The 24610-nt window shown below is 35.8% G+C and overlaps 3 protein-coding genes and 1 long non-coding RNA gene across 4 annotated transcripts; 2 read left to right on the forward strand and 2 right to left on the reverse strand.

Moving 5' to 3' along the window:
• Positions 1 to 171: 171 nt before the first annotated feature.
• On the reverse strand, positions 172 to 3526 carry LOC146141342 (uncharacterized). Its single transcript, XM_083392114.1, has 5 exons — positions 3319 to 3526; positions 2573 to 2645; positions 1982 to 2510; positions 1089 to 1254; positions 172 to 420 (listed from the first exon to the last, which is right to left on the reverse strand). The coding sequence occupies exons 3-5, from the start codon at positions 2061 to 2063 to the stop codon at positions 177 to 179; spliced, it is 492 nt and encodes a 163-aa protein (XP_083248240.1). The 5' UTR covers positions 2064 to 2510; positions 2573 to 2645; positions 3319 to 3526; the 3' UTR covers positions 172 to 176.
• A 267-nt stretch (positions 3527 to 3793) lies between these two features.
• LOC146141343 (uncharacterized) lies at positions 3794 to 7583 on the forward strand. Its single transcript, XM_083392054.1, has 6 exons — positions 3794 to 3903; positions 4535 to 4626; positions 5159 to 5234; positions 5620 to 5736; positions 6087 to 6239; positions 6728 to 7583. The coding sequence occupies exons 1-6, from the start codon at positions 3825 to 3827 to the stop codon at positions 6988 to 6990; spliced, it is 780 nt and encodes a 259-aa protein (XP_083248180.1). The 5' UTR covers positions 3794 to 3824; the 3' UTR covers positions 6991 to 7583.
• A 2728-nt stretch (positions 7584 to 10311) lies between these two features.
• LOC146141344 (GPN-loop GTPase 1-like) lies at positions 10312 to 15443 on the reverse strand. Its single transcript, XM_083391433.1, has 9 exons — positions 15292 to 15443; positions 13597 to 13797; positions 13095 to 13211; positions 12512 to 12652; positions 12134 to 12280; positions 11640 to 11722; positions 11216 to 11310; positions 10975 to 11061; positions 10312 to 10586 (listed from the first exon to the last, which is right to left on the reverse strand). Exons 1-9 carry the CDS (start codon positions 15418 to 15420, stop codon positions 10513 to 10515), a joined length of 1074 nt encoding a protein of 357 aa, XP_083247559.1. The 5' UTR covers positions 15421 to 15443; the 3' UTR covers positions 10312 to 10512.
• A 680-nt stretch (positions 15444 to 16123) lies between these two features.
• On the forward strand, positions 16124 to 18526 carry LOC146141345 (uncharacterized). The gene is made up of 3 exons (XR_014501373.1): positions 16124 to 16231; positions 17670 to 17811; positions 18316 to 18526. It is a non-coding gene; the product is annotated as an uncharacterized LOC146141345 (long non-coding RNA).
• Positions 18527 to 24610: the final 6084 nt, after the last annotated feature.

Consider the following 24610-nt stretch of genomic DNA (forward strand, 5'->3'; position numbering starts at 1 on the left):
ATTAAAACTTGTAGCACACAATTCACTACTGTGTGTAGAAATCACTACTCTAATGGTAAAACAATATTACATAGTAAAAACAAAACATGTAAAAACATCGCTTTAATTTTGGCTACTGCTACACATGTACAAAAGCCAGATTAAAATACAATCAAATTAAGTTTTTTTTCTGTATTTTACACCATAGTGACGCCCCAAAACGTGCTACAATCTTTAGTGGAAACCTCGAAATGTTCAGGCATTTCAACTCGGACCTGTAAAGTCTGCCCGCTACTCAACTCGTAAACGGTGCTCGAGTCAAGCGTATCTCGACTCGAGTCCAACTCGTTTGAGACATACTTACTCGCCTTGATCACATCCTGCATTTCATCGTGGCCCGCTAGAGGTGTGACAACCAGGTGCTTGATTAAACCTTGCGAACTGCGAGAAAATAAGTGATTATCGGCTGTTTTTGCGGGCACGAAAGATTGGCACCGGCCGATATAAACATATGGATAAATGCTGAAGGTTTTAATGTGTTTAAGAATAAAATATTATTGTTTTAGCTCAAAAAAAACTTAAAGACTGAAATGATCGATTATATGAACTGCTTTTAAATGACACACAAGAATGACTAGTATATGGAAAAACGCGTAAAGAACAAAGTTTCAGTGTTTGTAATTCAATATACGTTTTTTAAAGAACTTAATAAAAATATTAAAGCCATAATATTCCATAAAATTGACATTTTTCTTGTTTTAAGGTGTTTAAAAATGAAACTCCCTCGTTGTAGAATTAAAAAAATATAAAGAAAGTTCTAGCCAAACAAAGTCTTCTATGGAACCAATTTATTAATTAATTAATCACTTTCGGGGGTTAAAAAAGCTAGTTATATCCTAAATAAAAGCAATAATATTCTTTTCAGTATCTCTCTACTCTCAGAACCCAAACATTTTCTGGACCTACGGTTACCCAACCCTTTTAATTTGTCGGCCTTGAAAATTTTCGAAAGCAAAACAAGGTTTTAAAAATCTAGCCCGCGGTGGGATTCGAACTCACGACCTCGGGTATTCGTGTATATCGCTGCTAGTTATAATATAAGATCTCACTTTGAAGGTATTTCTTTAGTGAACGTGGTGTGGAGGTGGATACTGTACCTCCCAGCCTTCTCTACTTGCAGCAAACCTGTTGTTTGGTTGTAGCTGAACTGGTGACTAAAAGCAGTCTCCTCACCTTCGCGTGTTCGCCATTGCTTCAGTACGAAACTAGAGTTTCCTGGTCATATCATGGAATACATAGGGGTTAGTAAAAAGTTTTTTAGAATATTGTAGGGTTAGGGTTAGTAAACACCAAAAAATTTAGTTTCAACCTGACAAAATGTATTTTTCCACCTAAATTTTACAACATACGACCAATCCTGCTGATTTCGTTGTTAGGAAGCCATTATAACATGCTCGAAAGAGCTAACTAAGTTGGAGGCGCTAAAGTGTTAAAATTGTAAGTTATTGGGGGTGGCTCATCGGTCCGGCCTGATCATAGGTCCCGGTTTCCCCTAAGTGATAAAATTATACATGTTTTACCATATGGAGTTTTTATTGCATATAAAACGCTCGAATTGTGATTTGCACAGAAGTCTAAGGTTTAGGGTACTACAACATTAGGGTACATTTAGGGTACTTTTATTTTAGATTCCATTTAGGGGTGCTAGTTCGGCTTTGATACCGTAGGTTTTAGTGTACCCCTTTAATTATCGCGAAAAACGTATAAAAAAGAAACCAAACCATTCGGAATGTGAACTGAGATTATTAAAGCCCATACAGAAGTTGCATTGTGGACGTTTCGAATAAATCTTTATTCATCTTTCATTCGAAATGTTCAAAATGCTACCCACTTCTGTATGGGCTTTGATGTTCTTTCTACATCTAACTACAACCTCCGGATGTTATGCTCCACACCAAAATAGGAATTATGTTTTGTTTATAAACTTATATTTACCACCCACCAATCATGTCCGGCTCCCCTCTACAAGTAAACCTCACAGCAGGTCGTGCAGAGGTAGCGAACACTTGGTGGAGCCCCTCCATCGCTAAGTCAAACGTCTTCCGGTCTCCTAACTTTTGACCAACTGGAACGCATTTGTGAGGTAAGAATACCAATAAAAATTTACTCAAGTTATGGCCGGGTTAAGAATTTCTAAACTAGAAAAAGCAGTTTTCATTGGATAATATCGGCCTAAAATGCACTTTCATTGATAGATATAGTCCGTTAAAATAAAATTTTGAAAGAAAAAACTGAATTTATCAACAAAAAAAAATGATTGTTTTTTTATTTAAACTTTGTGCAAAAGAAGCGGAACAGGACTAACAACGCAAATTTAGCAATTTAGTTCTTTTAAACCGAAATCTTAAGAACAGAGTTTAAACTTTTAAAGGTCAGAAAAAGGAAAGATGTTTGACCGGAAATGTTTAATTTCACGTTTCCTAACCTTCTCTTTTCCATTTATCCATTCTTCCGCTTTCTTGCTCCGCGATCTGAAAACGTAAAAGTTATAAAACTACTGTAAAAACCACACTTAAAGCTACAAGTTACTCACCTCGATAATTTCTTGCTCAGTGTACATCCCATGCTGTCGGCTCTTATGCGCCACTCTACTGCATACAGCCATGCTAAACACAAGTGTGTATAGTTGTAAGTAGGATGTTCGATAATACCGGATCGGTGCCGATACCTGAAGTGGTTGTACCGGTGCTCGTCCGATACTAGGCTGGTGCGATACTAGGACGGAATCGTAGCAAACTTAGGTTTAAAATCCTGTCAAAAATATCCCTTTGAACGTTTTTATTCCAGTTAGTTTCCTTGTTCAAGAATAGTAAAGACGCCATGGTTTTCATCGGGACGCGATACTTATGTCTAAAATATCGGGCATCGGACATCCCGTCAAGTCGCGCAAGTGCTACAATCAGTTTGCGGGGTTAACTTTAAACTAAAAGGTTGGGACATGGATTTTTAGGGATGACGTCACAAAGTTACGTCATAAAACAACTATTCTTAAAAACACCTGCGCAAATCTACAAGCGAAATCGAGCATAACCGCGATTTTTGATTTAAATTGGCAAAAGTTTTAATTTAAAGGACACGTGACGAATTAGGCATATTTAATGGGGAATTCCCTGGAACGTGTGACATCACAGTGCACCTCAAAGTGTTGCTAAGTAACAGGAACTAAAGAAATATTAATACGTAATGTCAAGTTTTGAAAAGTAAAAAGTAATGCATTTTGAAATGCAAACAAGTTACACCAAGCTCTTAAACCGATGAAAAGTTTGAAATGCAACTTGCCTTAAATCGCAGCCAGGACATTCCCTGGCAATGCTGCAGCAATCGTAGCAGTAGCTGTTTTGACGTTTGCTTATTTCAGCTTCGTACCTTGCTTTGCTGGTGTGGAGGTAAACAACAAACACAGTAAGCATTACAACGTAGACCACAGCAGATGTAACTATTGACTGGCCTATCTGCGAAGTCTTAACATCGACATTAACATCGTACTTTTCTTTACCCATGACTAAGCTTAAAACTGCGTACTTGATACAGAACACAACTCACAAAATGCTGCAAACTGTTGGACCCTCTCTCTTGTTGCGCTCAAATAGGGAACTACAAAAAAAGGGGCTTGGTCGTTGCGGTTCCTCGCTGGGTGTACTAAAGGTAATGTAGAGTAGGGAACCTTTTATTGTCAAACAGTACGCATCGGCTAGACTACGGTCTCGCGTCGCATTTTTTAATTCGCTTTTGCACCCAATATGGCAAATACTATAGTTAAGGAGTTGGCAGTCCCTGTGCTTATAATGCTGGCCACAACTACCGCATATGCAGTCACAAGTTACTTCATGTTGCTGGACGCTAGTGCATTGGAGGAACAACTCGGTTAGTTTAGAGTTTATTGCATATTTGAAATTGTAAGTAAATGCATAAGTTATTGCAATTTGTTTCGCAAAAGTATGTTCTGTAGAAGTAAAGTTATTGAGGCTCGAGTTGTGCAACTTTGAAAGTAAACAAGGTTGATTGTGACGCGCGTAAACGAGAGAGTAGGGAAAAAGGCAACCAACGTATACCACTACTAAACTTAATGTATTGCTATTGCGGATTCATTGCGTAGGCACATTATGGAACTAAACGCTCATCCTACCCTAGAGACAATAAGGCACCGATACTCCTATTGTTATGAAGTCTTTGACACCGTTATGCTAATCTTGTGTTTTCTTTTAATTAACAAGTTGCTTTTTTTCCGCTTTTTAGTTTATAATTATTAGTTTTTATTAAATGATGCGAATACTGTAAACACAAATCGTGCCACATTTAACTTACATTTGAAGTACAATAAACAAAATTTGGCGCAAATGACCAAATTGACCATGCTGAACTGCAAATCGACTACTTAGTGCTGTGTATGGTAATTTCGCAGTTATGTACACTTAACTTGTGTTTCAGTATCCTAATAACTTTATTGTATTTGCTTACAACTCTGCATAAAGCAATAATTTACCTGCATTTTTAGACGCTCTACACTCCGACTTGCAACAACGAGCAGCAAAAATACAAAGTTCCCTGGAATCTTACTCATCTGTCCTTCCACAAAGCGCCAGACAGGTATTATCACGTCATAATGACCATTGTTTACAACTTATTGTTAACGAACCCAAGAAAGCTTCAACTTAGCTAGCAAATGTTGCAATGCAAAAACGTAATGTGTTACGTCACTTAGGACGTCATTGTATTACGTCACGACCCTGTAGTAGGGGAACGTCATTCCCACACGATCCACAGCAACACGCCAACAACAACATTTAAGCTCGTAAAACCTTACTATTCTATGGATACCTAAAGCAGGGTTTTTTATCTGGGGTACGCTGGTCCCTCGGAAGTATTTTGAATAGTTTTGGGGGTCTTAAGGGCCTAATTAAAATCTTGGTTTGTGATTTAAATCAAGAATCAAATATTTTTAAATAAAAAGTTTACTTGTTTTATCCACACGAACAAAAAAATGATTAGCGGTGTTCTGGGTTAAACGGCAAATAATTTTGTGATGTAACAAACCCAGTAAATAAAATAGCCAACAAACGTTTCTGTTAACCGAAGTATTTTGCTTGGAATTGTGCAATATTTTCGTATGTTGTTTTAGCACGTCATCAAACAACGTCAGAAGTTGATTGACAAGCAATGTGAAGTGGCACCTGAGCCATTTGAATCTCTGCAAGGTAACAAACATTTCGTCCAGGGTTTTATATTGCTAACACTATCTCGGTTTGGGATGAAGTATTCTAAATATATTTATTCTCTCATATTTATTTTCTCCTTGCAATTTTGACAACTTGTTTGGTTACTATCAAAAGTGGTAGGATTCTAGACACGCGCCAAAAACTTACTATTAGCAACGCACTTCAAAATGTATTCACAGTGAAATCCGCTTTCTTAATGGCAAAATAATCTACTTTAAGAGACACATGTAAACTAAGAAAGCAGAAACTCGCAAGTATACTTAGCTGAAAAAAAAATTTTGGAGCATGATGATTGGAGGTTGTAAAAATAAGTTTTTTTTCAACTTTTTTGTAAATTAATTCAAACTTAATTCTTTTCTTCCAGTGGTCCGTCAGCTTCTGGCCAACAAAACTGAACTCGCTCACCAAGCTTACCTCGACGTAAGAAGACCGATCGCTCATCTGACTGCACGAAAAAACCATACCGCTCATCCATCCAAGGGTACAGTATTAAATCAACATTCTACAACTTTATAAAAAATGTTAAGACTTCGGTTATCAAATAAACGGCCAGAACCGGTTCGTGAAGTTCCGCTTCGGTTCGACTCCCCGGCTTCATTTTCGTAAAAGTAGTTTTTTTTATATCAGCGAAACCCAAAATAAGGTTTTTCTTATTTGAACTTATTTGGTCTATTAAATAAGTTAACGTTTAAAATGCTAAGATTTCATTGGGATATTTTAAGCGCAGTTCTATACCAAATGACGCCTTAACCATAAATGCTTCTATTTAAAACCTCTACTTAATTGAGAAAAAATCTAGAATTTAAAATTCATCTTTCTTTTAATTTTTAGGCCCCAAAGAAGTGAAGTATTGGGGAAACCCCGGATCTGACCGTAACTTCGTGTGCAACCAAGCGGAAAAAGGTCAAGGTCACCAGCTCCGAGTCAAGGTCAGCGGGAGATATTACGTCTACAGCCAAGTGACGTATAAATACAAACGACATCGTAAGTAATAATTATCCCTTGGAACGGTTTAAAAATTGTCAACAAATATTATAAAATTTCATAAAGAGCAACAGTTGTGCTTATAGAAGCAGTTTATTAAGGTTAGCTAGTGAACATGTACTTCAACTCTTTTTACAAATTCAGTTTGCCATAGTTCAAATCCTTTCATGAATGGCAGACCTTAGATGAGCTTTCAAAACTTTGCGTCTACGCTTCCCAAAAATGAATATGAAGCCATAATGAAGACACTAAGTTCAATTTTAATTGTAAATATAAATTGAAATAATATATTCTGCCAGATACAGATACACTTTGTACAATACAAGATATTCAGTAAATAATACGATTTTATAAAACTGTTCTTCCATAAACAAATCGCGAACTTCTTTTCATCTCATAGAGAACCAAATATATTAATTTAGGTCTGCAGGTAATTTTGACACTAAATTGGTCAAAAACTTACCAAAAGTTGTTTTATTTTTTTTCAGCTCCTGCTAGCTTTCACAGTCACGTGACCACAATTATGCCGGCTGGAGTGCGTTCAGCCAAGCATGACGTGATGGAAAATAGTTATCTCCTAGGAAACGAGCCGCCTGGGGGCGCTAAGGAGGCGAGCAAGACGTCATACCATGGGGCTGTTTTGAGACTAGAGGCGGGAAGCCTTGTAGAGGTCAAGGTCACCACAGGAACCCACACTAAGCTTGAACTTGGAAGCACTGACACATACTTTGGCATGTTCATGATCTCGTGAAACCTGGTTAAAAAACTTCTTTTGAAATGTTTTTAGTAAAGTTTCCGGCGCTACTCTAGAATCAACACATTTTGTTCGGGGGGTTATATCAGGGCTGCGGAGTCGGTTAAAAAATCCCGAGTCCTTAATCCGACTCCGGTCAAATATGCGATTTTGTCCTACTCTACAACCTGTATTTTACCCATTTACGTAACTAAAGATATTCAGCAATCCACTTATAGGGGTGTCATTATATTTCATCCACCGACAATACATGGATACAGAATCAACACATGGTACCCCACCTTTGCAATCTACGGTTGGCGGCCATATCAGTTTTAAATTGGTACTGCGCATGCGCACGTCGGACTCGGGTAGTTTTACGTTGCCTTACTAGAGTCCCGAGTCAGACTCCGCAGCTTTGATTTATATTGTTAATATTATTTGGGTTAGGATGCAAGTTAGCGTTTGGGTTTGGGTGGGTATTAATATTACATTTATTCTCCCATATTTATTTCTTCCTTGCAATTTCATTTTTGACAACTTGTTTCGTTAGTGTAAAGCAGGGGTTCTTAAACTGGGGTCCAAGGACCCCTTAGGGTCCGTGAGCTAGTTTTACGGGGTCCATTGTTACGTGTGTATCAACACAGTAAACATCTAAACTTGTTAATTGTCACAAGCATATAATCTCAAAGTTCCACTATCATTAGGAGTTATTACGAATTGTTAAATAGGTTTTAAGACGGCGATAATTCTTAAGTGTTTTTGTATTTCGAAATTAATGTAGTTATTGTCTGTTCCTTTCTATCTTTTTCAGGTGTACATTACCACGACTTTATTTCGGTCATTTAGAGCATACAATGTTAATGTAGACTGTGCGTGCGAGCGACATTCGCTGCCCGAAGCGATGGCCACTCGGGCGAGATAAGTGGGCCTGTGTACTGTTTATCTTAGCAAATTCCTGCTAGCCTCGTCTGCAGGTCTTTGAACGACTGATGGACTTTTTTGTGTTTCTAAATTTCCAACTTGGCCAGAAATAGAATTGTTAGCATGATGACTTTGCTAAATTGTATTGCATTTTGTGCTATATATTTGAGAACGATTCGGTTCTAATATGCCAGTTTTGATTCGTGGTTATTGCAGTAACATGTTATGATTTGACAATAATATTGTAAGTAGATTTGTGTAATGCCGATATTAATGCTAACTCTTGTTTGTGATAGTTATTAACGCTCATCTTTTACACTTAACCCAATATATACTAAAGAGATACATTTGTGTTGTTTGATTATTCCTAAGGACAGAATAGAATTTATAATTACCCGGATAGAACTCACTTAGCGACTTTAGGTTTTGTTACTTATTAAACGAATATAGGATACTACCATAAGTTTCTCAACATAACTAAAAAGTCGCTACATCCATGGAGGCCTAATTGAAATGCTAGTGTATAATTAAATAGTAATAAACTTAAAAAATAGTTTAATAAAACATAAAACGGTTTTGCACTGAATGTATTTAGACTCCTTTTCACTTTCACATTTTGGGCCGAAGTCAGCAGATTTAAGAAGTCTATTTGTATTGTGACGTAAATTTATGACGTCATTTTTAATTCTTTTAGCCTGCTGTGGTCCACGCGAGACTAAAAATAATTTTAGGGGTCCGCGGTAAAAAAAGTGGTAGGTTTCTAGATCGGCACCTATTTTCATTTTATTGTGTATAAATTACAGTTTATAGAATTGACTTTTTTTACCAGGTTTTATTTTTCTGTTCTTCTGACCAAGCGGAACTAATTCAACCCACACCTTTTTATGTGTTCTATAATTCTGCATGTTTCAAAAAACTATTTATCAAATACTGCATTTGAAGAACAAATTGACGCACAAGTTCACAGGGAGAGTTGTCAACTTTTTCTCCCTTAACAAAAACCCTGAATCCGCCCCTGGGTAAATTGCGCACAAAGGGTATTTTAAGAGCAACATGACACACCTCGCTAGATTACAATTGCAATAATACACCACTTCCACGTATTGTTGCAACCCAGGCATTCTTCTGGACACCGAACACTTGGGTGTTATTTCAACCCGCCTTTTGTGCGCAACTCGTAGGAGGGTTACCTCATGACCCATTTGGATTTGTTATCAGGGAAATTCCTAGATTGCATAAGCTTGAACACACAACAGGACCTTAGCCAGGGTTAACATTAAAAGCCTAAAAAAGTTCCGCCTTTTGCCCTGTTTTTCACTACCCAAGCCCAGCAGGTCTGTATGCTAGTGGCAGCGAAGAAATGACAAACCTCACTGTAATTGTTTACTCATTGTGCGCTTCCTGTCATTAACTTGGATACGTTTTCAAGGTGTAAAACACACTTTACGCCACTGAGTGTTGCTGTTTTAAGTAAGGTGCTACGTCAGATTGAAACAACTAGAGTCCGACTCCGGTCAAATTTACCAATTTCGTCGAGTCCCGACTTCGGACTCTACTGACTATATTTAACCCATTTAGGAATCTATAATAAGGTTAATATTAAGCAATCCATTTATAGGGGTGTGTCATAATCCCTCCACCTACAATACGTGGTTGGAAAATATTCCACCTTTACAACTTCGCATGCGCAACTCGGGGCTTTGTTAGTTCTGCTTGCTCGACTCTAAATCGGTTTCAAGTGCCTTCAATTGTCACAACTTCAATTAAGCGCTCAAGTAGGATGTGAACACAGTTTCTTGCTACGCTTCTTATTTTAGAAGCTGCGCATTTTGGCGCAGCAAACCTTGTCGTGGAACTATAGAGAACAACTGTGCATATAATCCCATGTAAGGGGAATAACCAATAGCTTTTATGTCGATTAAATTAAGGTTCTTGTAAGTCGGGGTGACTGAGGGTTGTTTACCAGGGTAAACGATTAAGGGTGTTTAGGAATACTTGGGGGACACCTATGAATTTACAGGGTGCAAAATTAATGGAGTAAGTTTAAAGAAACTCCAGCTTCATAAGATGTGCTGTTTAATGCGCAAACACTATTTGGAAACACAATTTAAGACTGTTAGCTCCGTAATGTACCGGTAAAGTGATTTGGTCCACGGGAATTACTTCGAGAATTAACAACGAGCTGTGTCAACAAATACTTAATCCCCACAGATTTCTACCAACTCAGTGTCTGGACAACCTTATCTGTTTGTTGTATCGGTTCATAAACTAGGGTAGGGTTTAACATAACTACCTGAAATACATAAAAAACAAAAAAGTCTTAAGAGAATTTCGTAACGGGAATGTTTTAAGCAAACCGCTAAATAAAAAACACCCAAGTTTATGAAAAGCAATCATTTACCTTTTTTATTGAAACGCAAACTTTGGGTATTATGCAAAAAAGGGGCAGTGAATCAAAACCAAGAAAAAGTAGATGTCGTTAAATCAAACGTCGTCTCGCAACTAACAAATCGTCATATCCGTTGCTTCCTTCCCCTATGACGTAACACACAGCTCAAGTGTGATGTCACTACAGCATGACGTAATCAACTGGTTGCCACAGTAACGATTTATACGTCAGGATTTAGTGTTAGAAGTTTTCTTTCCTTCGAGAAATCGTTGAAATGAATCTTCAGCTTCTGCAGGGTTTTCTACAAAAAAAGACGAAACATTGAATAAAAAAATATTTGTTTTAGAGAAACGAGTTTATAAATCAGCAACAAATAGTTTCTATTTATATGACATATTGGTTGGGTATAAGCATGGTTACAATGTGGTCAACATCAGGAAGCAATAGCGGCGCTCTCAAACAACACCTAGCCGATATAATGATGCCGTCTTTGTGTTAACTGAACCGTTAAAGTATTTTGGACAAATGACTTGTTTACAACACTGATATCGAAAGTGCGCTCTAAACGCTCTTACACAGGGGACAAATGGAGGCTGGGAAACACGACTAAATAATAGGCTCGGCACGATTTGGGCTCAAACTTGCGATATTCATTTTTTGACAAAGTTAGTAAACTTCGCCCAACTCACCTTCTTCATCGATCGAGCTGTCCGATGTGTCGTCATCAGTGACGTCAGTACCACGCGTCACAATGATACCGGGGTCCGCTACAAGTTCTATGACGTCACAATCAAATTATAAAGTTTCGTAATTGTTCTAGGTTCCGTCATGTTTACCGAAATACTTTGGGAATCAGCGAACTAAAAATGTTCATACAACGTCCTGGCAACAGTTTACAAACACAAAATTTTTAAAGAACTTTAGTCTTACCGGAGTTTGAAGGCATTGATTTTCCATCTTTCTGTTTCTTTTTAATTTCTTCGAGTCGTCGTTCTCGTAACTTGTCATACTGAGGTTTGTATTCACTAATAAATAATGTTAGGACTGTTTATAAAAAATAGGTATAAAACATAAACGAAATATATGTTTCGCCTAATGAACATCACCGGTTACTTAATTTGAATAAATCACAAATAATAATATTAAATAAAATGCATTTAGTTTTGAAAACTTTTGGTTTTTACATTTTCCTTATAGTAGATAACTTGGTCTTAAACCAATGCAAATTTGTATAACTCTGCTTAAAGGTCCTTTTAGAAACCGAATATGCAACAAAATGTTTATAAAAATATGAATATAAGATCAATTTATGTCTTAAATCGTGAATTAAATCCATTATTAAGAAGCAACTCACTTGATGTACTCTTCCCTCGCTTCTTGAACAGCTTTTAGAAGTTCGTCCGTCCCAGATCCAGTTACAGCTGAGAAGCCAACCAACTGAAACAACAAACTCAAATGAAAATACAACATGGGTTGCATAGACATATACTGACAAACGGTTAACAAATAAAAATATTGATAGTTCAAAAATTAATTCAACTGAAGTTAAAATGATTATTATAAATCACAAATGTTCATAAAGAGTGTTGAAACTCTTTTTACAAACTACCTTGTAAGTTAAGTTGTTTATTCTGTTCTTAGCAGCTTGTATAAACTTTTGTGATTCAAAGATAAAATATATAGCAAGAATATATAAAAGTCCTTACAAAACTAGGCATCATTTTGAATGTTTCAAATATTTCTTTAAACATTTAAAATATGCTTACTTGTGCATGGGTTTGATGTTCTTACTGCGACCTACCAGAACCTCTAACCATTATGCTCCGAAGATAAAATACTTTTTATTACCTTAAGTGTGCTGTAAAACTCGTCGAGTACGAGGCTCATCGACCGCGAAAGGTTCGACATGTAACTCGTGTCTGAGTTTAAAGCATCCTGGAACGCAATGAAGTCCGTCGTCCACTCAACCGCGAAACTATGGTCGACTATATCAGTCTGAAAACAAACTGTTTTTTAGAAACTGTTTTAAGTTTGGCAAAGGTAAAGAAAATAATAAGTCTTTTATGCAACATGATGGAAAAGTCCCTTTTTAAATATTAAGATGTAGAAAATTGATATAACATGCGTGTTTTGTTAATTATCTTCACAAAAACATTAGAATATTATAAGCAATTTGGTGGGCAACTTCAACTTTAACTCCCATGTAGAATGATATAAAGTGCTTACTTTGTTCATGACGACAATGAAAGGTAGTTTAGTCTTGTACATTATGCTGCAGGCGTACAACATGTTCGACATAAATGTGACCGGGTTTGTGCTTCGAGCGGTGTCCATCACATACACAACTACTGTGGGGAAAGTAGAGGCCTGAAGAAATATTTAAAAAGTTGTGAAAATATGTTAAAGGACTGCTATAACTCAATAAAAGAAACACACACACAACACATGTGTTCAACAACTAACCCTTCAGACAGGATTGCTATAACTTTGGTTTTACCAATTTTACATTATTTTACCTGCAACAGTATCCAGTGCTCTGGAGTACAAAATTTAAGTCTTTCTAACAATAATTCACTTTTATTCTTAATTGGATAAATATGTTAATTGTGTTTATTATGTGAGTGTTAGTTGCCAGAATTCATAATAGAAATATTAGTTTCACTCGGTTAGCATGGCTGTGCAGCTTTTTAATTTTGACAATACTGTGTTTTTACAGTGCGTTTTGACAGTAACTAATTTTGTAAAAATTCATTACATTTTTATACTTTTTAACAAATGGATAAAAAACTTAATTATAAAAAACTTTTACCAAAGTTTCAGTGATAATTGCTCCAGACGCCGACCAAGTAAAAACTTCAATTTGTCCGGGAGTGTCGATCACAACATTTTTCACTTCAGATGAACGCTTTTCCAAATATGACATCACCTAGAAATTAAGCAACATCAAATAGTTTTATAACTTATTTATAATTGTGGTGGAATCCTTAAAAAGTTTTAAATTAAAGTAGAACTTTGACTACTTAACAAACATAAGGTTTTTTTTGTTAGCAATTTAAAAACTTAACCAGAGTATTTATGAAAAATAGAAATTGACATTAATTTTGTTTAGTTAGGCTGCTTTAGGCATAAAAAAACTTCATTTATTATAAAATTGTATTTATTTTTTCTTAGTAATATAATGATACCCTTGCGAAAAGTTAATACTAGTTGCATATATGCTTAGAAAGCTAGTATTTTATTCGCAATGGTTTGCGATTTATGACAATTTGTTCTTATATGAATAATACAGTTTAAAACAATGATTTATTTACCTGATCAAATTTAGTTGTGAAAAGGTTGAGAGCAGTCATGATTCCACCGTTAGGTCCAAGACCATATTGCTTCATAACTTCTTTGTAGTTTACTGTGTCTTGGATGTCGATGTTCACAGGGAAAGGGACTTGGTTAACTGCCGGGTCAAGGTTTATAACGTACGGGGGAGTTTTTGTGGCGTGTAGATGTGCTGTGAGTCTCTTGAAATCAAAGAATACTTTTTACTTTTATTTAAATAAAGAGTAGCAACTTTAAAATTAAATATATAAAGTATAATGAAAATATCAGTAGACTTAAACAGCCAATACACTACCCTGGAAAATACACCTTTTTCCACATCTTAAATATTTAGGGACAGTTTGCCATGGACCACAGAAACCACTAAACTTAGCAATATAGTAGAATATGAATACTTGGCCAGATCTATTAATGCGCAAGTTCGAGGGAAATTTTGGATATTGCGCAGGGGATATGTTATGCACCTCAAAGTTGAGCTAAGGCCATAAGAAGGTGCTGGTCTAAAATCCTGCCACATTTTTGTCTGTTGGTTTATATTGCTAACAATATTTGGGTTGGGGTTAGCGTTTGGGTAATATTTAGTCATGCTTTCCTTGCAATTTTAAATTTGACAACTTGTTTCGTTCGTGTTAAAATAAATGTGGTAGGATTACACTAGAGTCACTGGAGTTTTGTGTATTACGCGATTCATCATGGCCCAATGCACTTTACAGCAAATTGCCACGAAATCCTGGTTGGAAAGTTTGGCCTGCGCAGTAGCACCTTCAGCCGCGGTCACAGTCGCGCATTTTATAGAAAATGTGTTCAGCCGCGCAAATCTGACTCGAGCAAATGCGCAAAACTTCAGCCGCGCAAACTTCTGTATGAAACTAAATTACCTAAAAATGAGTAATACTGCTAAAATATAAATATGGACTTTAACAACCTTTACTATTTACGAGAAGCATTATAGAAACGTTAGTATGGCTCCTGTAAAACTGACGTCACATTTATTCACTCATCACTCGTGTATGACCGAAAATGTGTCACCTTAAATCAGGCCTGCATAACTAAAATGTACAAGGACCACAACAAGCACAAAAAAATTGGCGGGCCGCATACTGAAGTTGCATAACATTTTTTAACGCTAGTTTATAAGACGTATATAATATAATGCATCATATAGAATCCCCTGCAAAACGCTAAAAAGCACAGTTCTGCGTTTTGGTCATGCATCAGTGGACAACGGTCACGTGTATAGTGACGTCAAATTAGGCAATATCGAGTAATATTGCATATTAAAAGCTACACTATCAAACTTAAATATTTAGCTGCGCCTGCACACCAAACAAAAATTGCTCAGTGCCAAGTATTCTAGGAACGCTGTAAACCTGTAAGTTTATTATAATGTCGCAACTTAGAACGTTCAGTAGCCTGGTGGTTTATTTTCAGCCGCGCAAGTTCAAGTCGAAATTTTATTTTCAGCCGCGCATTTTTTCATCTGCAAAACATCTCCCCCGCGCAATATCCAAAGTTTCCAATCTGGCACGAAATGCATTACTGAGAGTGCAACTGGCCTAAATTATCCTGGTAGTAGCTTTTGCTCAGTCAAAATTGTCCGATTGGAATTATCACTTTCCATTTTGTATAATAATCCGCCCAAAACTAACTAAGAAGTGTCAGTTATCAACAAACACCTGAACAAGAGTTGTTTTTCCCGACCCAGCCATTCCGAGCACAATCATAACAGTCGGTAGTTCGTCATTTGTCAGCTCTTTAACATCAGCAGTTCTTGTGTCTTCGTTAGATGTTGATGGTTCACCCATTTTGTATTATAAAATTGCATTAACTAAACAAGTCTATAATGCACAAGGAAATTTGATTGAGGTCGACTACTTTGTACTCACTTTATGTAGAATGTAAATATTTTTTTTAAATTGTAAATTACGACTTTATAGAAAACACACTAACATTTTCAAAAGGAAGCAATGTTGTTCTAAATTACAAACGTGTTACATTTAGAATTGCTGATTTATTAATCTTACCAAAACACACCTTAACTTAAAAACACATGAGTGACCTTTAACCCTTATTGTTAGTAACCATGCGCCTCTCGAACTATGCGAAATAATAATATTTCTATTCTGTGTACCATAAATAAATTTTGCGCTGAATAACATTTTATTTAATTTTACGAATATAAAAATAACTATATAAATATTTATTAAATGCATTATTTTAAATGTTTTTTGTTGTATGAATAATTTGTATTTTAGTGAATCCTAGTTCCTGGAAACTTTTGTGGTAATCGGATACAATTGATTTTTATTAAAAAGGCTATTAGAAAAAACACTTTTTTCATGCCGAAGAAAAACCGACTAAAAATGCAAATAAACAATATTTATTCAAATAAATTAAACACATAGTTGTTTTGTGTACATTCCAAAATACCTTAATTTTATATGCATTCATTTAAAACCTTAAAACAGTTTTTAAGTTATTGACTGCAGTTTCTCTTAAATCGCTACAGCGAAACTTGCATAAATTAATTACATCTTCACTCTCTTGCTTTTTTATCAAATCAAGGTCGTTAAAAAAATAAGTCGAAAAAAGTTTTGTTTGTCCTCGCTATACAAAGTAAGTCGTTGTTTTTTTACATATTTTTGTTGCGCTATATAAGACCCACTTGTATTTCTATTTTAAAATCACTCGAACAGGTAAAATGGTTTGGGAAAAATGATTTTATCTAAATATTAATAAATCACTTTATTTGCGCTTAATATCAACATAAATTAAAGTTTTACCGAACTATATTTGTAAATTAAGGTCATTTTTCCCTTATCAAACGTTCTGACGATTGACTATTGTGTAAAACATATTTAATGCTGTTATCAAGTGAAAAAGTTTGTTTATATACAATTATGGGTTCACAATCTTTGTTACACATTTAAGTAAAAAGTGTTTCATTGAAACATTATTATTTTATTGATTGCGGCCATGTAGGGTTGTTCTTTTCCAAACTTTAAAAGAATTTCTAAAATAAAAAACAGAAATTAGGTTTGATAAATTACTATTAATCTAAAATATTGTTTTAAATTGTCCTAATCTACTGCTAATATACAGTGGTTCAACCGAGCACTATTTCTAGTGCTAAAGGATTTTCATATTTTTTTTTTAATTTTTCTTGTTGGATAAGAGTGCAACAAATTAAGATGATTTTTTCAACTTTTATACAGTTTCTGTTTGCTCTTTCAATTTAGCTTATTGTAAGGTTACACGTGGGTAACACTAATTTCCGGAATGATGAATGGTCGGAACGTTCACAGTATTATAATTAAATATAATAACACTTGACCCACCTTCACCCAAACGCTAACCCCAACCCTAACTCAAATAATGTGCGTTGGTTTAATAATTGTTTTAACGGGGTAACACTTAAATTAGTGAGCGTTCCGACCATTCCGACCATTCATCATTCCGTAAATTAGTATTACCCTGTTGCAGTCCACGCTTGAACAAACATCCTAGTATAATTTAAGCAGTGTGCCGTAAGTTAACAACTGGAAACCACTGTGCCAATACAAAAATAGAGTGTTATCGGTGCCATTCCAATTTAACTTTTACATTTCAACAATGCTCATTTTTGGCCTAAAAGTTACTTTTTTTAGAAAATTTTATATTAACTAGCGATAATTAATGAATTGAAGCACTGAAGCGTTTTCTTTTTTAAGAATAATAAAAACAAGAAAAATTTCACTTGATTTGGTTTATGTAATTTGAACAAAATCAATTTAAACCAGGGTTTTTTTAACTGTGACCCTCACCTTCCTTTTAGGGCCACGGAGCATGTTATATTTTAATAATTATCCAGTTCAACTTGAATTTGTAGTTTTCACTTGATTTGGTTTAGGATTAGATGATAGGTTTTCGTCTAGTATCACGTATCGTTATCAGAAAAATAACAAGTATCAGGCAGCTAGTAAACATTAGTGATTTATCTGACTTGGCTAATTTTGTCCTTGGTTATTTATAATTTCGCATTATTAACAACAATATTTTAATCTCACCTGTACAGGAATCACGAAATGTTGGGCCAGCTAGCGAGGAAAGCGTTGTTTGTCGTTCCGAGACGTACCAAGGTGATGCGACCCGACGCTGCCAGGTTCCAACTGAGCCGAGTTGGGGTCAAGCCCCCGACCAACCAATCAACACCTCTGGTAAGATATCTATGTGGAAAATTTTGTATTACATTTCGTTTTGTTACTTTTTAAAAAAAAACTCCAAACAAAATGCTAGATTCACTGAGTTATTAATTTTGTCTAACAAGGTAGTTTGTTCAATACTACTCTTAAATATAATATTAATTTGTAAGTTTAAAAAATAAAACAACATGTTAGGTAAATACCTCTCGTAGATTTAACAAAACTAACTGAAAGTAACTTTAAAATATATTTTTTAATGGAAATGTTTTAAAGTTGATTTTTAAATCAAGATTTGCATTGAAATGAAATAAGTTACACATAAAATGCATTTAAACAGTATTACAAAAATTGTAAGTAAATACTTTAATATTTGAGGTAAACAAAAAAATATTTTAACCTTGAAATAAAAAATTGGTGAAACCAAGAATAAAAGTTTGGAAATAATTGAGACTTAATTTTTTTAGAAAAAAATCATTGCTATAAGCATAACAACTAAAACAACCTTACCTTGTGTTTCAGGAAATAATTGCTGGATTTGCAACTTTCACTTTATTCTCGGTCGGACCGGCTTTTTACTTCATTCACTTGTGGCAGCAATACAAACCCGCTGATATGTGAACAACAACTTGCTGTTTTATGTTTTTACATCATTTCGGTTCGTGTGAAAATTCAAATTTATCTGAAATAAACGTATTTAAATGAAAAAAAGTGGTACTTTTATACTTGTTTAAATTTAAATGGTTACAAAAAATACAGAAATGCCTAAAATAACTTTTGTCAATAAGTTTGTAGACAACCTTTTCAACAACTTCTTTTCATAAAGAAGATGACTCAAAATGTACTTTTTTCATCTCCCTTACTGCTTTACATCCTATTTAAAATACACCCATTACCTTGTGTGTCATCTATCTTCGTAACAGTGTAACTCATAAACCAGTTGTTGTCTTATGTCTGTTTAACGGGAGTTTGTCAAAACTTTAATTTTTAGAATGCACCGTTTCACTTTATGTTTTAAAAACGACTTTAAAATCTTTTGATGTCGGGTCTGAAAGTAACCATTTCACAAAATACAACCACTAGCATCTCGCTAATAACTAAAGCTTTTGTTAGCTTGCAACATATATTAAATAAATTAAAGGAAAAAAATAATTATGCAAATAAATCCTAAATTTTCAAATCGTATTTCTCTAACATTTAAAACAAGCAACTCGCCTACACTTTTCACGACGCAAGCTCCTACACCGATCGACCACTTAGCAACTGTTAAAATTTCACCCGAACGCTTTCGTTTTATTGCGTGCGTACGTGACTCCATAGTGTTGTGTGGAGCAACGGAAGGACAGCTTCTATTGTTAGCGCCTTAGCTCGACTCATTTACTTACAACTGAAGCTGATTTTTTCAGTATAGTGAAGTTTATTGCACCCTGCTAAGAGTGAAAGTTACGTTTGATTAAGGTGCACATGAAAGCTATTAGTTAATCTTGCAAAGGCGGGGAAAAGTTATGCCTATGCAAATGTTAGGCCCATTGGAAGGGAATGCGTTCCTTGAACAGGTTGGTGAAACTATAGTTTTAGTAAGCACTAATTAATTACTAAAGGTCTATCAGAAGCTTTCCGTATTTATGAAGATAACACAGGTTAGCGGGGCGGCCACAAGAAAAAAATTATAACTTGTGCGGCGCGTAAATGACGAATAAGTTGGAGATTAGCTACAAATAATTGCCTGGTTATATGCCTATTGGACAAAAATCCTCGTCGATTACCTCTTGTTTTAAGTGTGTAGCATAAAGTGGTTTTAGACTTGTTTTTCTAGTAAAAATTCTTGTTCTTGTTATGCGAGTGAGAAAATAACTGTTGCGGTTAATCTATTCTATAAGGCAAGTTAAAATCGCACAGATGTTCAGACTTTTACTTAATTTCTGTGCAAAAGAACTAGTTGAACTTGCTCTTGCGCGACACAAAAATATATTTCCACTTTTTCGCGTCTCTGATCTTCGAATATAACAGACTTCAATGCAATTTAATTTCGGAATTTAGAAGGAAATAATTGCATTATTAAAACTTTTATAATAATAACCTCAACCTTTTAATATCTACATATATCTGTTCCTCGGAAGAGTCAAGTCAGAACATTTATCTAAAGTCTGAACAGAGGATCAATTGTTTCACAGCACTTGGTTGTTGGTGGTAAGTCAAACAGACCTGAGGTGTTACGAGCTCAAATAACGATGGTTAAGGGGCTGGTGATAAATGGCGCTTCACAACACGATTTGAAGGTTTACGACCAACGTTGTTTAATGTTTTAGCAGAACAAAGGTGGGATACTGATAAGCTTGAGGCTTCTATAGTTTAACCAGAAAAATAAAGCAGTGGTTTGCGACAAGTTTTATTCTACGGTTAAAATAAAAGTTCTATATTAGAAAATTAGAAATCCAAGTGTTTATTTTGGGACAAAGTAGTCATCGGAGTGGTAAAATTATTTCAACTTTCCCTTTTTATTCGACGATCAGTAGCAAGACGAGTATTAAGTTTTAACAGACGTTTGTTCATGGCTTTATGAAAGTAATATATTTAACAAAAAAAATATCCGGGCCAGAAAATTTATTTTAACAAAAAGAAAACGTCACACCCTTTATTCCGTGACAAACTATTCCAGAACATATGTGTTCTTTGTTTCGAAGCTTTCATGCACTTTTATTGTGTTGAAATAAACAAGATTAAAATGCTGTCCAGTTTGCCGAGTCGACTTTTACGCCAAACTTTGTCCAGACACGTGTTGCTTCAAGGTCGTGGCAAGGTCACACGTCCAGCGTGGAAACAACCAACTTACAGCAGAATGCACATTCGGCCTTACAGGGAGTCAACCCCGTTTGTAAGTCGTGTTTCGTATTTGTTTGCGTATAACATTAACTATATATTGTTAGAAATCAGTTTTGTAGGCGTGGCAGGGGTGTGTTCCTTGTCAAGGTGTTTTTAACAAAATAATTAAACAATATTTAAGACATTTACGCTTCATTTCCGTGTATGAAGGGTATTGTCAAGTTATTATTGTGTGAGCTGCGAATATAATTTAATTTTTTGATAGAAGGCAAAAAACACTGCGTTTAGTGGTATATTGTTTACAGAAAGTACAAATATAATGTTTCTTGATACATACTTGGATAATTTTGTAAAATTTCATGTTTTTACTAAAAGTGCAAATTCTAAAAGTTGTTTTTTTGTTTTCAGGAGTACATCGTTGGGTTCCTGACGTTGAGTGGAGCTTGCCTCCTTCCATGCCTGTGGTTAACAAACGAAATGGTAAAACTCACTCCAAAGAATGGAAACATGTGACGTCATCCAATCAACTTGTGACGTCATCACTTGTGTGTTTGTGATGTCACCATTTTATGAAAAAAAACTGTAATAAATTCCTGGGATGCCATGGTTCTTGCTAGAGTGGTTTTAATTTCAGTTTTATTGATGAAATTGACTTTTGAGGTTTATTTAGACTCTCAAATAAGATAAATAATGTCGAGTCCCATTCGGAATGTATGTATTTCACCCGTTTACGTAACAAACACGGTGGGTATTCAGCAATCCACCTATAGGGCTGTCATATAGTTGAACCACCCACAATACGTGGTTGGAAAATATTCCACCATATGCTATTTCACATTTTCGATTTGCAATTTGCGGCCTTTAACAGTTTTAAATGTGGTACTGCGCATGCGCACGTCGGACTCAGGTAGTTTTCGCGGTCTTTACTCGAGTCCCGAGTCCGACTCAAAATAAATATCGGCCAAGACCACAGCAGGAACGAGGGTCGCCGTTGAGAAACCATGCAATAAACGCCTAATTTGTTGTTTTAATAACTTGTTTAAAAGTTTGTTGGATAACTAAGTCTAATACAGAAACAACATCCTTAAAAAACAAACAGTTTTTTATCGTTTAACGTTATTATTCCAACGCACGACTAAAAAGCCACAATTGGTTATTTAGAACCACTTGAATCAGGGGTCTACGAGTCACAAAACATGACCTGCTGTCTACAGGTCAAAACAGAAAAACTAAATAGTGGTTATTTGCACAGGTTAAACCAATACATTTATGAATCTGCTAAAACCTTCACAAAAGGCACAATATTATTCACGGACACCAAAATGTGATTTAAAGACCTCTGCTTTCGGTAGAATAACAACAAATTAGAAATAAACAATAAAAAAAAAAAACGGTTTGCAAAATGCACGATAACATTTGCAACCAATTAAAGTTGAAATTACAAATGTTGCGCCATTAAGGCCCTTCATAGGGGGGGTTACTCATGCTTGATGACCCCCCTCCCCTGCATTCGTCCTTCAAGCAACGTCGTCATCGCTTCGGTGATCTGGTCGAGTTTGTAGTAAATCATCGGGGGAGGAATTAACTGGAATAAATCAAAGTTTGTCTTTTAACTTCGGCTGGAATTAAACTTTTTACCTTAAAGCCTTTTTTTATAAAGAATTTTACTCGGGGGTAAGGTTTTTTTAAAGCGTTTTTATCGTAAAACAAAACCTTTTAGCATAAAGGCAATTTAAATCTTCACAGAAAAACACCAGCCGAACAGTTTATTGTATTCTTTTTGTTTTTATCGAAACTCAATTCTAATTATTATTAGCGATGTTTTTAGATCGATTTTAAAGCATAAATATCAGTAAAAATATACACAACATAAAAATCAAATTAACTTCGAAAGACGAAATACAAAATTAATGTAAACTTTACCTTGTTTTTATCGACCAGCGCCACAAGGTCCCTGAGTTGTTGAATAGTTCCGACAAGAACCCCCCTGATTTGGCGACATCCAGTGACCATATAAGGGAGGGATAAATCGACAGCTCCCCCGAACAACCCAACCATGACGATTGTTCCAAACTAAACATAGAAATCATATCATAACGAACATATATTTTTACTGATATTAGTTTTAAATTTATCTTTGTAAAACTGCTTCTTAAAATTCCAATATTTCAAAACTCAATCAGTCGTCGAAAGCGAGCAAGTCGCAAACTTTATTAAACCAAGTTTTATTAAATTAAACGCATTTCGCTTCTTCACCAGAACTTGATGCAACAAGAGGTAAATCGAAAACTTAAAACCGAAAAAAAACACCTTGAAGGGTGAAGACGACCCAAGCATTTTATATTCCAGGTTTAGCGCCACCTACCGGTCTGAGGCACTTCATGTTACGTGCTGCCGTGACCTTGTTGTTGACAAGGTCAATCACCGCGTTGTAACCTCCCTTGTAACCTTTCTCGCAAGTTTCAGCCAATAGCGAGCTCTCATCTGCACCACGTGACCACACCACTGTGTCGTCACAACCGCGTTCGCGCGCCACTTGAAGCTTCTCGTCCTGTGACGTAATAAAGGAAGATGAAACAAGGAGAAATAACAATTGTTAAAATACAAAATGGCGTCCAAAGACCCATGTAATGCGCTCACCTTTCCTATATACGTGGATTTTTAAGTTGCAAAAACCAATTCCATCAATACGCCTTCAAAAATATTGTAAGAAGCAACACACTTGCATTAAACACCTCCCCCATCCACACTCTTTAAAGTTTCCACATTTTAATTTTTACCGTGATATCGGCGACGACGATTCTCGTGTTAGGGGGAAACACCGCCCTGGCGATCTGTAGGCACCAGAGGCCGAGTCCACCGGCGCCGACTAACAACACTGCAGCCTGGCCTGGAACAAAATAAGTTCAATTTACAGCAGGGGTTACAACTCACGCTACACTCAATGTGAAAACTTTATAATCGTGGCTGCTCCTGGCATTTTTTTGTGGTCTTTGTGTTGATAGCCAGACAATTGACCAAAAACATTTTTGTTAATGGAATTTTTTTTGATTATTAACTTTTGGCTCTTTCTGCAGAACCTATTTTTTTTTATTTCCATTTTTTATTTTTTAAATAACCCCCAAACAAAATCCTGCCCCTAGGCGCCTATAGGTTTAAGCATCATATCTAAATACCGAGGATAAATGGATAAATTAATGACACAAAGGGGAAATAAAACCTTTAACTTTAGGTTTGAATCATCCATCGGAGTACAGTTGGCACCGAAGTTAAACAAACTTCTGCTTTGTTGAAATAACAAAAAAAATTACGAAAAAAAAATTCCGGATAAAAAGTCCCAATCATTGCAATACTTTAAAAACAAACATAAACCCCTAATAGATTAAATAACCGTAAAACTTCCACCGACCCTCGAAGTCATGAGCTTCCTGCACAGCTTGCTTTGCTTTCTCTACAGCGTTGTAAGTTGTTAATCCGGAGCACGTGAGCATACATCCCACATCCAGACCTAAGGTTTCCGGGCACTTGAGGGCCATGCCACACTCCGGAACCACAACGTAGCTCGAAAACCTGGGTATATAGGGGTGATATTTAGGGGGTTGGGCATGTCTGGGCACGTTGGTGGTTTTCGGCCTAAAAAAAACTGTTAAAACCCTTGGTGTATCTGGGTCTGTCATTCACTCGCTAATTAAATTACGATTATCAACATCAAATTACACAAAAGATAAAGGCCAGTTGACTAACACAAAAAAGTCCATGTCCCCAACGAAAGTTCATGAACCCCCAAAAATTTCCTGACCCTAACTAAAGTTCATGACCCAAACACAAGTTCATGACCCCAACAAAGTTCATGACCCTATGACCTGTAGTAACCTCACCCTCCAGGCCTCCCTGCACCGAGTCTTAGTTGTGTTTGCTTCCCACATTGGTTTGAGAAGCCCTTGTTGCAGAATCCACAATTGTTGCAACCTCTCCACGGGTAAATCACAACGCG

This window comes from Ascidiella aspersa, chromosome 6 (genome assembly GCF_963924565.1).
Source record: "Ascidiella aspersa chromosome 6, kaAscAspe10.2, whole genome shotgun sequence".
Classification (NCBI taxonomy): domain Eukaryota; kingdom Metazoa; phylum Chordata; class Ascidiacea; order Phlebobranchia; family Ascidiidae; genus Ascidiella; species Ascidiella aspersa.